Source organism: Centropristis striata, chromosome 11 (genome assembly GCF_030273125.1).
Source record: "Centropristis striata isolate RG_2023a ecotype Rhode Island chromosome 11, C.striata_1.0, whole genome shotgun sequence".
Taxonomy (NCBI): domain Eukaryota; kingdom Metazoa; phylum Chordata; class Actinopteri; order Perciformes; family Serranidae; genus Centropristis; species Centropristis striata.
In genome coordinates, this window is record NC_081527.1 from 9,541,671 (window position 1) to 9,556,826 (window position 15,156).

The 15,156-nt window shown below is 37.2% G+C and overlaps 1 protein-coding gene across 1 annotated transcript; it reads right to left on the bottom strand.

The window, feature by feature from the left end:
* Positions 1 to 1,327: 1,327 nt before the first annotated feature.
* Positions 1,328 to 12,549, bottom strand: anxa13l (annexin A13, like). The gene is made up of 11 exons (XM_059345364.1): positions 12,394 to 12,549; positions 11,529 to 11,604; positions 9,983 to 10,077; positions 9,741 to 9,911; positions 6,810 to 6,843; positions 6,385 to 6,464; positions 4,882 to 4,950; positions 3,067 to 3,168; positions 2,877 to 2,952; positions 2,683 to 2,795; positions 1,328 to 1,720 (listed from the first exon to the last, which is right to left on the bottom strand). The coding sequence occupies exons 1-11, from the start codon at positions 12,406 to 12,408 to the stop codon at positions 1,601 to 1,603; spliced, it is 951 nt and encodes a 316-aa protein (XP_059201347.1). The 5' UTR covers positions 12,409 to 12,549; the 3' UTR covers positions 1,328 to 1,600.
* Positions 12,550 to 15,156: the final 2,607 nt, after the last annotated feature.

A 15,156-nucleotide genomic window follows, 5' to 3' on the forward strand; every position in this document is an offset into this window, starting at 1 on the left:
ATACCATAATATTCAACAATAATTAATCAATTAAACAGATTATAGAATTGATTGCACTATAACTTCAACAACTGTCACGTGACTTCTCCCTGAAATGCACCAAATAAAATATTCCTTGTGGTGCAATACTGCCCCCTACAGGATACAAAGGAAATAAACTTTTTGGTACAGTTAATTTATTATCACTGCCATTACAACAGGTTAACATCAACTTCTTTCATATAATTTGGTGTATCCATTTGCTATATACCAGTACAACCATATATCAGATTTTGTATTCATTACTGTAATCTTTGATTATAATAAAATGAGTTAAGATACAATCCCATACACGGATGCACAGTGCCCATCGTCAGTGATTGTTCTACAGGGGTTAAATACGATTATCCTCTAATGATTTTAAATGCAACCTCAAAGTTCTGCACAATTATAATGTTGGACTATAATTATGTAGTAAATTTAATAACAGGAAAAAGGCAACCATCTAATACAGAGTGTAGATGTGAGAGGCAGCATGTTAGCTGTGACTAGAAATAAGAAGACAAACTGTCTGAGTTAAAAATCCCACACAACACTTAGGGACGTGATTACAAAAACCCAATACTGCATACTAAAAGAGTCAAGGCTTTTGATATTAGTGTAATAACATATTCACGTATATAACTAATCCTCTGGTGCAGATATCTGAGATTGAACGTGATAATTCGGCACTTAAGTGTTGAGTGTTGCAGCAAAAAGGAAATTACATCGCTATCATCTCATGAAAGGCATCCTTGAGGCAAATAGTGCAGTTAATGGAGAGAAAAAAAAATCAGAGGCCACATAGTTTATATTAAGCAGCAGCAGCAGGTTGTTGATGTTTACAGCTTTGAATATGCTTGAAATGGTGAACTAGCTGAAATACACAGTCATGGAAAAAATGATTAGACCACCCTCGTTTTCTCTAGTTTCTTGTTCATTTATTGGCTGGTACAACTAAAGGTACATTTGTTTGGACAAATATAATGATAACAAAATTTAAGAGTTGATATCAATCCATTTTCCATGGTTTTCTTGATAATGATTTTGGTTATTATCAAGACAACCATGGAAAACAGCTAGATATCAGCTCTTAAATTAAACTTATGAGTTATTTTTGTTATATTTGTCCAAACAAATGTACCTTTAGTTGTACAAGGCATTAAAATTAAGGAATTGAAGAAAACAATGGTCTAATATTTTTTCCATGACTGTATATTAAAAAAAGAGATTGTAAATCTGATGATTGTGAATAAAGAACTGGACTAACACTATTTATTTGGATAAATACATTAACATGATGCTCAGCTGCACAAGTTTCATATAGTATATTGTCAAAGGCATAACAAACATCACAATGTACCTCTATTGTATGTGAGAGAATTCCCACCGAGTGTAAATTTCTTGGCAAAACTGTATTTAAAGACTATGAATAGTTGTTTTTTGGTCCATGCTGCAATGAGAACTGACTCTCAGAATAACAAAGTGAATGAGGATCTGTAAAGAAGAGGAGGAAGGATGAGTGGGTACACGGACTGTCACTTTGGTTAAAATAGGGCCTGTAGGAAGAAGGTGAGAAGTTTTAGTGCAGGATCTCGATGAGGAGGCGCTTGAAGTCTCCACCGCACTCTGAATCCAGAGCGTCTTTCAGGGTAACGTCGTATTTCTCCAGGTACATGTCCTTCACCGTCTCCAGGTCGATCTGTGGGGTTCACAACACAACACTGCTGTCAGAAAAATCTCCCATCATTGGTCAGTTTTCATCTCTGAATTTGGTGTTTATGCAAATCATTATCTCTTGTTCTGGGCTTGTCCAAATGTAAATGCTTTCTGGCGTAAGATCTACATAGAATTGGTGATATTAATATATTTGAGACAAACATTGCTCTTAATTGGAATTCATTTCTTTTTGGGCATATATATATATATATATATATATATATATATATATATGATTTAACATACTTCCAGAGTAAGTATTTTAAGGGCACGGTCACAACTGGGCAAAAATGTTCACCTCGGTCACAACTGGGCAAAAATGTTCACCTCGTACTTTCTTCCATTATGTTTGAGCAAACAGGTGTTAAAAAGAAATCTGTGGCAAAGCAAAGTTGCATCTATGCACCAACTTTGGTGAATTTTGACCGGCAAAGTTGCTGCCTAAAATAGCAAAAAAGTGTGTGTGGTTGAATCTGTCAGTAACCGATCCATACCGGAAAACCAGTGTGTTTTTTCCTATTCTATTTACTTATTCTATCTATTTATATTTCCTTTTTCCTATATATTTATTTTATTTCGATAACATTATGTCTCTGTAAATATCCCAAACCTGCCACTCTCCCTTTCTTCTTCTTGTGCTTTTTTCCCCTAAGTTTTCTTATATATTTTTTTCCACCATGTTTGAATTATATTCTGTTGCACTAAAATGAAAGCTGCTATTTTTAATTTGCTGTACTTCTGTGCAATGACCAATTAAAACCATTCTAATTCTCTGACCAATTGGCTTTCCTGACCATTCAAGGCACTTTTACTTTTGATACTTTAAGTACATTTTGATGCTGATACTTTTGTACTTTTACTTCAGTAAGTTTTGAATGCAGGAATTTTACTTGTAGTGGAGTAATTGTGTTACACACACATACACACACACACACACACACTTGCCTCAGAGCGTCCTACAATGATGCGAATGAGTGTGTCCTCATCAGTGCCCAGTCCCTTCATGGCGGCATTGAGGCGTCGTGCAAAATACAGCTGAGGGTTCTTAGCACACCTGACTATAAAACACACAGATTATTAAAATAACTCATATTTGACTTGTCATTGCTTGTGAACAGTTCAGTCGCAGTATAACCTACCCAAAGTAACGTAGCAGTCCTGGAGAGTTCCTGTCGCTTCAGAGTTAATAGTGTCTAAAATGTCTGTTCCTGAAAGCTGCGAAACAAAGAGTTAACATGAGAACCGACAACATCGACAATGATGGGAAAGCCAGGAGGAAATCATCCTGTAAAAGTTGCTTCTTTTTTCAGGAATGAGTGCAGTCCTTACCGCCTCGTAGGCCTTGAAGGTGGCCTGGAGCTGCATGTAGTTTCTGTGTGTCAGGATGAAGGTGAAGGTTGACTCGTCTGTGCCAAACCTGCCTTCTCCTGCCTGACAGGCACAAGAAGAGGGAAGAAGTTGTTGTTTTATGTTAGTTTTATAATCTTAGTTTTATACGTTTATTATTATGGATTTCTATCAGATGTTATGAGATGTTTAGATTGTTTAGCATCAAGCTGCAACCAGGCCCGAAAAGTGAAGCCAATGCAGAAGTAATTGCCGGCAGGGATGCAACTCAACTGGTTGCAGAAAATAAAGTTTGATTGTATAGAAATCTATGAGAAAATGGTGGGGGAAAGAGGTGGGGGAAAAAAATCGATACAGCATAGTACCGCAATATTTTGTGTGGCAATTTTGTATCGATTCATGGACGGCAAGTATTGTTTCTGTTTTTTCCAGAGGCTGTAGCGGGTTCACTTCTAGGAATATACTGGAGATACTGGTATCAAATTAAACTAGAAGATCAAAGGAATCTATAGGCACCATGTGTGTCAGAATATGTCGGGAATTTTTCGAAATGACGCTGCAAAGTTTAAAAAAATATTCAGAGCAGTGAAGCTTAAAGTTGAGGAAAGTTTGATAAAATGCTGCAGTTGTTGTCGTCCATACATGTTTGATATCAGTTCAGTTCAGTTTGACTGAATACTTTGTTGGTCAGTCTGTGGGTTTGACTCTCATTGTGGAGAAATAAAAAGACTGAAGTGAGTTGAATAGACTAGACTAGAATTTTCTCCGACTTGATAAAAAAATTCTTGATTGAATAAAATTTTGTGGGCACAAAATGCAGTTAAGCCATTGACGCCTAAAACTGCCTGTAAAACCTCTGGGCGATTTTAAAATAACCCCCTAAAACCTGAAGTTTTTCCGGAAATTCAACAGAAGTGTCAATGCTTCTACTAAATAATAGATTTTTCAGCCTCTGTAGCAGATAGAAATGAAATTCAAAAAGTATTTAAGAGCTTATACAAATACTACAAAACGACGTATCCGCTTTCCAGGCTTCAATGGGTTAAACAGTTAAATGGCAATATATTGTATCGCAATGCTCACCATATAGCAAAATGCTTAAAATCGCAATAATACTGTATCGTGACTCAAGTATCAACTCAAATGACCCTACTTCTTACTTGATTTATTACCTCAGTAAACATCGTCATAATGAGTTTATGGTCTCAACCGCTAGTTTCAAGTCTTCAATAGAGCATGATGTTCATTTTGTAAATAATGATCCCATTTATAGAAGAAAAAAAAAGACAATAAAGCAGAATATGCTTTAGGGTGTGGCCACCTTGTAATTAACAAATTACCATAGTATTGTCCTGTTTGGGTGTAATCTTTGTTTATGTCTTATTTGAATCCATTTTAATATAAGAATGGAATACGTGAAGTATGAAAAGAACTGTAAGACCTTATTATAACATGTGAGAAGTGAGGGACTTGCTACCAGACTTTGCCACATTACAGTCTCTGCACACATTTATATTTGTACAGTGTTAGTGTGAAAGACACCTTAGTTGTGAATTTCCGCAAAGATCCCAAAATCCTGTACTGTAATGGAACCCACAGTGCTGCATTACCAAGAAAAAACAAGCTTTGAACGAATAAAATCTGTACTTATGAGATTTGCCAGTCACCCTGGGCTCACATGCTTAAACATCTAAATCTGTGGATCACATTACCTTGCAAACACTGGTGTTATTTAAAAGGGCAAACTATGAATAAGTTGTCTAATTTGAAGGAATTACGTGGCATCTGGGAACGTACCTCAAACAAAGATGTGGCATCCTGTTCGGCTAAATCCTCATCCACTTCATAGCCCTCGTCTCTGCTCGCCTGTAGAGGGAGAGGGATATAAAAAAGAAAGGAGAGAGATATGGAGGGGGGAGAAAAGGGGAAGAGGGGTTTAAGTGGATGGATAAGGAAGGCGATGCATGTAGAGAGGGGGGGGGGGGGGGGATTTAGCGAGTGGAGGAAAGGTCAAAAAGATGGATTATGGAAATAATCTGAGGCATTTAACAGGATAACAATCATCTGCTACACATCAATTGGAAACATTTGAAGCTCTATTTGGATGGATGTCGCCGTAGAACATGAGTCACACTGTGTTTGTCTTTTTTTTCTGGGGGAAGGAAAAAAGAGGGGAAGCAGAAATGGGTGGGAGCACTGAAAAAGCTGGCATGGAAGCCAAACATGCCAATGATGTGATGTGATGAATGTCTCAAGTGGGAGAATCACAGCGTGGAGAACAATACTGAGAGCCACTTTCAAAGGAAGAAGAGTACAATTCTTTCTTTTTATGGCTTCCATCCAAAAGCACGACATCCGTCTAAAGTGTGACTGTGGTGACTCTTTTGTGCTGCAACTCCCCTCATATCTACCAATCAGGCGGCAACCTCCGGGTCTGAGCAGGGAGGCAAACCAGGAAGTGCCTTAAGCTGCATTCTACTGAAAATTCCAGCAGGGGGCACCAAGTTTGGCTGCAAAAACATTTCTGTCCATTCATTTCAATGCAAAATGAGAAAACTTCTCACCTAATTTATTACCTCAGATTTTTTGACACTATGGTCTCAATTGCTAGTAAACAATCTTCAAGACAATTTGGTGTTAATAGTTCTAATAAGGGCCCCATTTAGAAGAAAATAGAAGATAAAGAATTGTATGATTTGGGGCGGGGCTACCTTTGATTGACAGGTCACTAACAAGGCGAGCCGTCATCAGGAGAGAAGCAGAACAATGCGTATCCACGGCAACGTGACAATAACGTTATATAGATATAAAAAAGGACGTTTACCGGTTTGGTCTCATAACTTTGACCCTTTCACTGTATTTTCACTTAATGACAGTTCATTTGAACGTTTTGTTCAGTAAAAATGTCTTGTTCAGTGTTTGGTTGGACTAACAGACACTCCAAGGAGTTGCTGTTTTTCCATTTTTCTGAGGTCAGTAAAGTAGATTTTGTTTTTTGCTAACCAAAGTCATCCCAATTAATGCTACAGGTAATGCTAACATGAATTAGCAGCAGCTTCTCTCAGTCAGGTTGAGGTGTAGAGAGGCTGTAGTCAGTGATCAGATCCCTCTCCTCCTCCACAGTCCAAATATGGTCTGCTCCCCGTATCGGAAACAAGATGGCGAGACAAGATGGCGACGAGTGTATCACTGAACTCGATGCTTCCAACGGGCAGTCCACAAACCAACGGGTGACGTCTATGCTACCAATGCTAAAAGTACCTTTTACAGTTAAATAAAGCTAAAATATAGAGACTTTACCTGCAGCAGTGATATCAGCAGGTTCCTCACGTCTCCGCTGGTATCACCCTCAATATCTGCGTCCAAGTCCCGCTCATGAACTGTAAGATAAGAGGTAAAAACAGTCACTGCTTCAGTATTCTCTACACCATCAACACATGTACAATATATGAATTCAGAACAGTGCTACAAGATGTGTTGCCATGAGTTCAAATTTGAACCAGACAAAGATAAAATCAGTCTGTATCCGTGGCCAGCGAGTGGGGAAAACATGGCTCACTACACCATGAGTCACTCCTTAAACTGAAACACCCACAACATTATGACAAATATAAATCTCTATGTATCTGCTTTAAGTGCTGGTTAACTGACCACCACTTTCCAGTGTGAGAGGAAGATCAGATTGGTAGCTCTGAGTGCATGACTCAGCGAGGAAGAAGACTCACCCTGGGCATACGTCTGCTTGTAGCTCATGATGTCCTGTTAGAAGTTAAAGAAAGATGAAAGTCAGTCAGTTTGTGACATTAAAGCTGCTCTTAGCAACATTTTTATGTATGACATGGATCAAATAATTATGTTTAGCCCTTCGGCCAGCTTTCATGTAGAAAAAAGAAATTTGGCACACATACAGTCATGGAAAAAAATATTAGACCACCCTTTTTCTTCATTTTCTTGTTCATTTTAATATCTGGTAGACCTAAAGGTACATTTGTTTGGACAAATATTATGATAACAAAAATAGGTCATAAGAGTTTAATTTAAGAGCTGATATCTAGACATTTTCCATGGTTTTCTTGATAATAACCAAAATCCTTATCCTGAGAAAAACATGGAAACTGGCTTTGTCCAAACAAATGTACCTCTGGTCTAACATTTTTTCCAGGACTGTATGCATCATGCAGAGATGTACCAAAAAGCCTCAAGGAGCCATACCCTAAAACCATCAGGAAGTCTGCCATCTTGACTTGAATGTCAATTTTTGTCCGTTTCTGGTTGTGACTCATCCACAAAGAATTTCCTCCTGAACCTACATTTGAGCTCTGTGGAATGTTTGAGCTGAATGTTTTGGTTCTACAGCACACAAATCTACTGTTACTATTATGACTCAATCTCACACAAAAAAATGCCGGTTTAACTCCTGTCGACAGAAAAACAGGGATTTCCTCAGGAAATGGAATACACTCGACTGGCACAGATGGTACTTTGTAAAAAGACATTCTACAGATGTACAGGTGCATCAATTAATGTCAGTAATTCAATTAAAAAAGTAGAAATAACACATTATAGAGATCCATTACACACAGAATGAAACATTTCATGTCTTCATTTATTTAATTGATTTATTATAATTATAATGATTATGGCTTACATTTAATGAAGACCTAAAATTCAATGTCTCAAAAAAAAAGTAATATTACAAAAGACCCATTTTAAAAAGTATGTTTTATATGGAAATGTTGGCCTCTGAAAAGTATGTCCATCTATATGACTCAATACTTGGTTGGGGCTGTTTGACTTGAACTACTAGAAATGGACTTTTCCATCATATTCTAATGTATTGAGATGTACCTGTAAATGCAATTTGACATGTTTGGATTATAATTTGGACAAGTTCGAATGCATTTGTTTCATGTTAAACAAATATGTTTCATAGACCTACCTAATTAATTTTTTTGTGACCTTGCAGGAACCTGAGCCTTTGTGATATCTTAATAAATCATGTCCATTTAATCATCCCCTGTCCAAGTGGTTCACTGACCCAACACAGTGGTGCTGCTGTCCGGATAACAATACCTGGTAATTCAATCTAATATGGTTAACTGAATCACCAGGTATTGTTTGTACTGTCTGTAAATGAGCAACCTATTGAGAGCCCACTGTTTGTTTGAAAAGAGGCGGGGATTTAGCTGGAGATAAAAGTCTGCTGCTGTATGACTCCCACTCAGACGTTAGCTATCTATCAGTAGAAACTATCAGTAACATCATTTAGGGATTCGGATCTACCACCCTGACAATTAATATTTACATATCTCATGATCCTTAAATCTAATTTTCCTCTCCTTATCTTGTGACACCATGATTCTTTCTTATCAAAGGGGGCGTGGCCTTGGTGATCCAGTAATTCTAAAGGATTCAGAAAAGTGAAATAGAATCATCTCCACTGCTTTACTTCTAACTTGAAATTAAACGTAAATCGATATGACCTTCTGATAATGCACACTCTATAGGCTAGTAGCTTTATTAAGGCTTAGCAAAGCCATTTATAAGAACAGCTTTTGGGTGACCAGGTTGTATATCATGGACTGTTTATGGATGTGCTTCCACTTCCTTCCACTGTAGAGAAATGAAGCCAAATTATCCTGGACACAGGTGCTGCCATCTTGCGCTTGTGACATCATTTGTAGCCTGAGTCTGTACAGCAGTGATTGGGCGGTGGAGCCGCAGTATCCAGGTCCCGCCCCTACAGCTGCCTGACCAATCACAAGTCTACACAGCGCACCCAGAATCACACCCAGCTTCCTTATAACTTCATATAACTAATTAAAACCAAACAAATCGGAAAAATTAACACTTGAACAAACATCAGTGTGATAGGAACTACCTAAAATAACAGAAACCAAATTTTGGGAAAAAGTTATTTAACATGTACTCGTCCCATCGGCTAATAAGGAGGGGGAGGGGTTTATTCCATGCCAACCACCGGGGGGCATTTGAGAATTTTGGAGCTGTTATGCCTTCATCTTTATATATCCAGACTATATAATATATACAGGTGCATCTCAATAAATTAGAATATGATGGAAAAGTCCATTTCCAGTAGTTCAAGTCAAATAGCCCCAACCAAGTATTGAGTCATAAAGATGGACATATATTGGTCTTTTGTTATATTCACATTTTTTTTGAGACACTAGATTTAAAGTCTTCATTAATTGTCAGCCATAATCATTATAATTATAATACATTAAATAAATGAAGACAAGAAATGTTTCATTCTGTGTGCTATGGATCTATATAATGTGTTATTTCCACTTTTTGAATTGAATTACTGACATAAATAAACTTTTCTATGATATTCTAACTTATTGAGATGCACCTGTATAATATATAATAGTGTATATCTTCTACAAGCTTCACACAACTTGCTCTTCAGCAATTCACTTAACTTGTTAACATTAATGAATAAGTTATTTAAAATATTAAAGCCATTAGTTAGAACCCGTTATAAAAACTGGCTTATTAGGACGTGGTAGCCAAAATGGAGACAACACTATGAGCAGTAAACAAAGCATGTTAAAGGGATAATCCTAGTATGTTTCTTAGTTACAGAGTGAAAATAGAAACATGCAGTATCAGAACAGTATCACATATTGACAGACCTCATTGGTGGCTGTGCACAGGATCTCTACCAGCACAGCTTCGTCCGTTCCCGCTCCCTTCATGGCCTTCCTCAGCTCCTTGGCGAAGTAAATATTAGGAGGCTCCAACATGGCTATGGTGGCATTCTCAAAACTACCTGTCAGCTCCTTCTTTAGGACCTCCTCCAACTCCTGAACAAACACAAAGTTAACTGCATGTACGTGTGAGAGTGAATGAGAGGGGAAGGCCGGCAGGTACTTACATCGTCGTACTTCTCAAAGTAGGCCTGCTTGATCTCCACACGCTGAGCTGCAGAACGGTTGGCCAGAATCTGAATAATGGCCTCTTCGTCTGTGCCTGGAGAAAATACAGCAGTATACACACAGGGTACTTTAAATACAGTAATATAGCTTAAGTATCAGAGCTAAATGTCACCTTTACTAGACACCTAAAAGCATTTTTAATAGTGAAGGCATTGGAATCTAGTCACACAACTTGGACAGGCCCCTAATTAAAATGTTTGTTAAAATTGGGTAAAATATACATTTTTTTTAGTTTAAAATGACTTAAATTAACCTTATGTTCTCTCATAGGGCATAGCTGACAGTAATATGCACGACAAGCTCATAGGTCTGAAAGGTGAAGCCAATGCAAAAGTATTGGCCAGTAGGGGGCGACTCCACTGGCTGCAAAAAGAAGTCTGAGAAAATGCACCTACTTCTCACCTGATTTATTACATCAGTATTTCATTTTCTTAATGAGTTTATGGTCTTAATCACCAGTTTCAAGTCATTTTCAATACAGCATGATGTTTATTTTGTAAATTGTGGTCCCACTTTGAGAAAAATAGATGATAAAGTAGGGTGTGCTTTAGGGGCGTGGCTACCATGAATGGATCCATTTTAAATGCCGTATCAGAGCTAAATTTCACATACTAGACACCTAAAAGCATTTTTAAGACTGAATGCATTCTATGAACCTAGGTAAAATACATTTAAACACAATTTAAAATTACTTCAATTAACATTATGTTGTGTCATAGTGCATAATTGACAGTAATATGCACAACAAGCTCATAGGTCTGAAGGGTGAAGCCAATGCAGAAATGCCTAACACCTGTGTTCTTTGTATTGGCCAGCAGGGGGCGACTCCACTGGATGCAAAAGATGTCTATGAGAAAATGAACCTACTTTTCACCTGATTTATTACCTCAGAATTTCATTTTCTTAATGACATTATGGTTTTAATCACTAGTTGCAAGTCTTCAATACAGCATGTGTGATGGTCTGCTTTTATTTTGTAATGTGTGTGCACTTCCTGTTTTATTTTGTAGTTTTGGTGTTTCTATGTTGTGTCTAGTTTCACTTCCTGTTTTGTCCCCACACACCTGTTCCTCATTTGTGATTAGGCTTCCCCTTGTTATACCCTGTGTTTCCTCCTACCCCTTGTCAGATTGCGGATTTTGGATTGTTTTTAACCATTTTGATTTAAATTAAAGATTGGATTTTTTTTGTACACCAGTCCTGGTTTCAGCCACTTTTCTTCTGCACCCAAGTCCCTGTTGTGAACTGTTGTAGCATGATGTTGATTTTGTCAATTGTGGTCCCATTTAGAGAAAAATAAACAAAGTAGGGTGTGCTTTAGGGTGTGGCTACCATAAATTGATCTATTGTAAATGCACTCTAAATAGGTGATAATAAATGCCATAATCACACACAAATAAACTATGTGACTAAATCAGAGGAATTAATGAAAAAAACACAATTTTTCAAAGATTGAGCAAAAACCCTTTTATAATGTTCACTTACCAAAACCTTTACAAGCTTTTCTGATCGCCTTGATGTCAGCGGTGACATCGAAGTCATCATATGGGACTATGGTGGGCTGGTGGAGAAAATAAAAAATATGATTATATATTTATATATATATATATGAGAAAAAGAAAAATATATATGAGAAAATATATAAAGCCTATCAAATTATCATCTCAACACATACTTTAAGGATAATCTATTATTACTGATATACTCTACACTTGGTTGCATGCAAATATAAGACAGTATTTAAGATTAAGAGGGATGTAAACATGTATATTTATAAACTACTGTACAAAGCTAACGCCCTCCACGCAAACAGATTTAGGAGTGAGCCTGTGGAGGATTTAATCCGTTACAAAACATCAGGCTGGTTTGTCCCGCAGGAAAAGGGTGTAGCAGTGTGTGATCGCTGAGTCATGAGGCAGCCGCAGCAGTCTGCAGTCTCTCTCCTCGCCCACCCTCCGTTTCATACAATGCGGCCTTATTGATCAGCGTTTCAGAGAAATTCCTGCCAGCTGCGGCTGCTGCTGCTGCCTCCCCGGCCTGGCTGGATACTCCCTTTGCTCAAGTTAACTGCGCAAGTTCTGCTTCTCAATGTTTACCGACAATAAGTCTTGTTTTTATCTCCAACAAACCTATGTCATGCTGCCTGTGCCGCTCAGTGATACTTTAATGATCTTACTCCTGTTGGTTTATAACTAAACTGTCACTTTAATTGGGACATTCATCGTATTGCATCAGTGCAAACTCGATCTTTCAGCGCTGTAAAAGTGTCAGATGAGTGAATTTACCCAATGCAGTTTTTATATATTGCAGTGATTACTTTAAAAGTTATGCAGGAAAGCCGTTTTCTTACCTGTACGTTGCCCATGCTGTTCCAGACCGCTCTGTCCAGTTATAAAGTGACAAAATGAAATGAAAAGCTGTGTGCTCTGATGTGGAGCTGCTCGGTTAGTTGATGTGATGCTCGTCAGGTCGAGTCGCAAGTTGTTCCTGAGAGGACGCAGCCCTGTCCGGTGCTGCAGGGATGACGTCACTGCCGCTTATTAATTTAGCAGGGTGGAGTTGGTTAGTGGTGGTGGTGGTGGTGGTGGAGAGGGGGTGTAAACATAAACAAGTTGTGAGACTGGTTCTATTAATTATTTCTTTGTTATGAGCCAATTTAACTATCTGCATTTAATCAAGCACTGCAAGAATACGGGAGACCGGGGACAGTTGTACCACTGACTAGAGGGCAAAGAATGATGTATTTTTGTATTTTTGTAGCATTGAATCGCCATGGGGTCTGTTGAGAATTCACCTTTTATTTTATACAATCTATGGAATTCATCTATGGGATTTTTGCATTGGATTTTGGATTGCAGAAAATGAACCCTTTTATGAGCCACAAGGCAAAATTATGAGATAAAAACTCATACTTGGGATAAAAGGTCAAAACTATGAGATAAAACCTCATTTGAGAAAAGTCATAATTATGAGATAAAAAGTCATTCATGAGGAAAAAGTCATAATTATGAGATAAAAAGTTATGAGATAAGTCATTATGAGAGAAAAAGTAATTTATGAGAAAAGTCATAATTATGAGATAAAAAAGTCATGAGATAAAAAGTCATAATTATGAGATAAGTCATAATTATGAGATAAACAAATCGTTTGAGAAAAAAATAATTTATGAGAAAAAAATTCATTTATGAGGAAAAAGTCATAATTATGAGATAAAAGTCATATTTATAGGATAAAAAGTAATGAGATAAAAAGTCATAATTATGAGATCTCATAATTTTTTACTTCTCTCATAATTTCGATTTAATATCGGCAAAAAAAATCTCAACAAAGCCAAGTTTTCATTTTTTCCATTTGACATGGAAGAAAAAAAGCCCAAATCTCAAAATTGACCGGTGCATGATGTTTTTGCCTGAAGTGTCTGACATTAAGATCACTGAAAATGTTCTGAAGAAGAGATCGATAGCCACTGGCAGGTGGTCAGAGTATCAAGGATGTTCTTCCATTATTATTAAGTATTTCTGTAGCATTGCCATGGGGTCTGTTGAGAATTCACCTATGGGATTTTTGCATTGGATTTTGGATCATTGCAGAAAATAAGCTGTGGGAGACACATTTCTGATGCTTATGTGTTTTGTTCAGCAGGATAATCTTCACAAATAACCACTTTTATTCAGTTTGAATCGCTAATGTCACTGACGAAAGTAAAAAACTAACGTTATGCTATAGAAAACTACGCTGCAGTCGAGTGGCTTAAATATCACAGCATAATGGCTGTGATACAAGCTAACCAGCAGTTTTGAGAAGTTAGGGTAACACGGGCCTTTCTGTACGTTAACTAATTTATCGAGTCGTGAAAGAAAAGCCTGAGGACCATTTTATATTTCCACCGTTTACTCAGGCGTGCAGGCAAAAACAACCACAACACACATACCCAAGAAGAAGAACATCACCTCTCACCCCAGAAGACCTAAAGTCATTTCACAACAAAATAAAGTAGTTCCAAATTAAATAAATAATAGGATAAATGATTAAAGTTCAATACACTTTACAAATTGATAATATATAATAGGCCTATTTAATTTAAATACTTGTGAAAGAAAATAAATATCATATTACATTAGCAAATCCATAGACTAATAAATTGTTTAATTACATATTTTGTAATTTACAAGAGTTTTAAAGATTACTGAAAAACACGGCTAGAGGCTGTAAGGCGGACTAGTGAGAGAGTTCCAGTCCGTATCCGGCGTGTTGACGTTTAATGTCCCTGACAACTGCCTTATTAAGGACAAGTAAAAGCTCAAATTCACAAGTGGGGGTATCTGCTAACATATTTCATGTCATACAACAGAACATGAACATCTCTTAAGCTTCTGTTAACCACAGACCTTATTTATGGCATCTAACCAAAAACCCATTCAAAAACCTCATTGAGTGTCAGACGATAGACCCCAGGGCACTTACAATAGCCACATAGAACAGTGATAACTTTGTTTCATTTACTTTAAGTTCCACTTTCATCTTTCATTATATTTTTACATTAATGACTGACACATTGAGATATTTTGAGTTTATATTACAAACTTTACTTTTTTACTAAACTTTAACAGGAATAGTTGTTTGCTTTATTTCTTTTGATATCAGTGTATTTTCCTTGTTATAGTTACTTTTATTTCTTTAGTTTGATTAGAGTACATTAGGCTGGTTGTGTTGTTGTAGTTGTTTGTAGCACTTTGTTTGGAAATTGACTATTGTTGAACCTCCCTTGTGTGTAAAAATGGTTCAGTTCGGTTGAGTAACCATGTGGGCTGAAAAATGAAGCTAATAAGGAAGTTCCTTGACTGGCCACTTGAGGCTATCTCCAAAAAAGGGACTCAATCCCAATAGACCCCTATGTTAAATTCTCAACTTTACATGAGAATAAACCTTTTTACAGCCTGGTACAAAAACACATTTTGGTCTTAGCTGATATTCTCCTTCATGACAACTCTACGGGGGCTGGATTTTTTTTAAAGAACTCACCACTCTAGATTATTTTAAGGGCTAGAGTTATGCATAATTAAGGGTGTAGCTGCTTTGAGTGACAGGCAGTCATTGTTATGTGTGCTGCCTC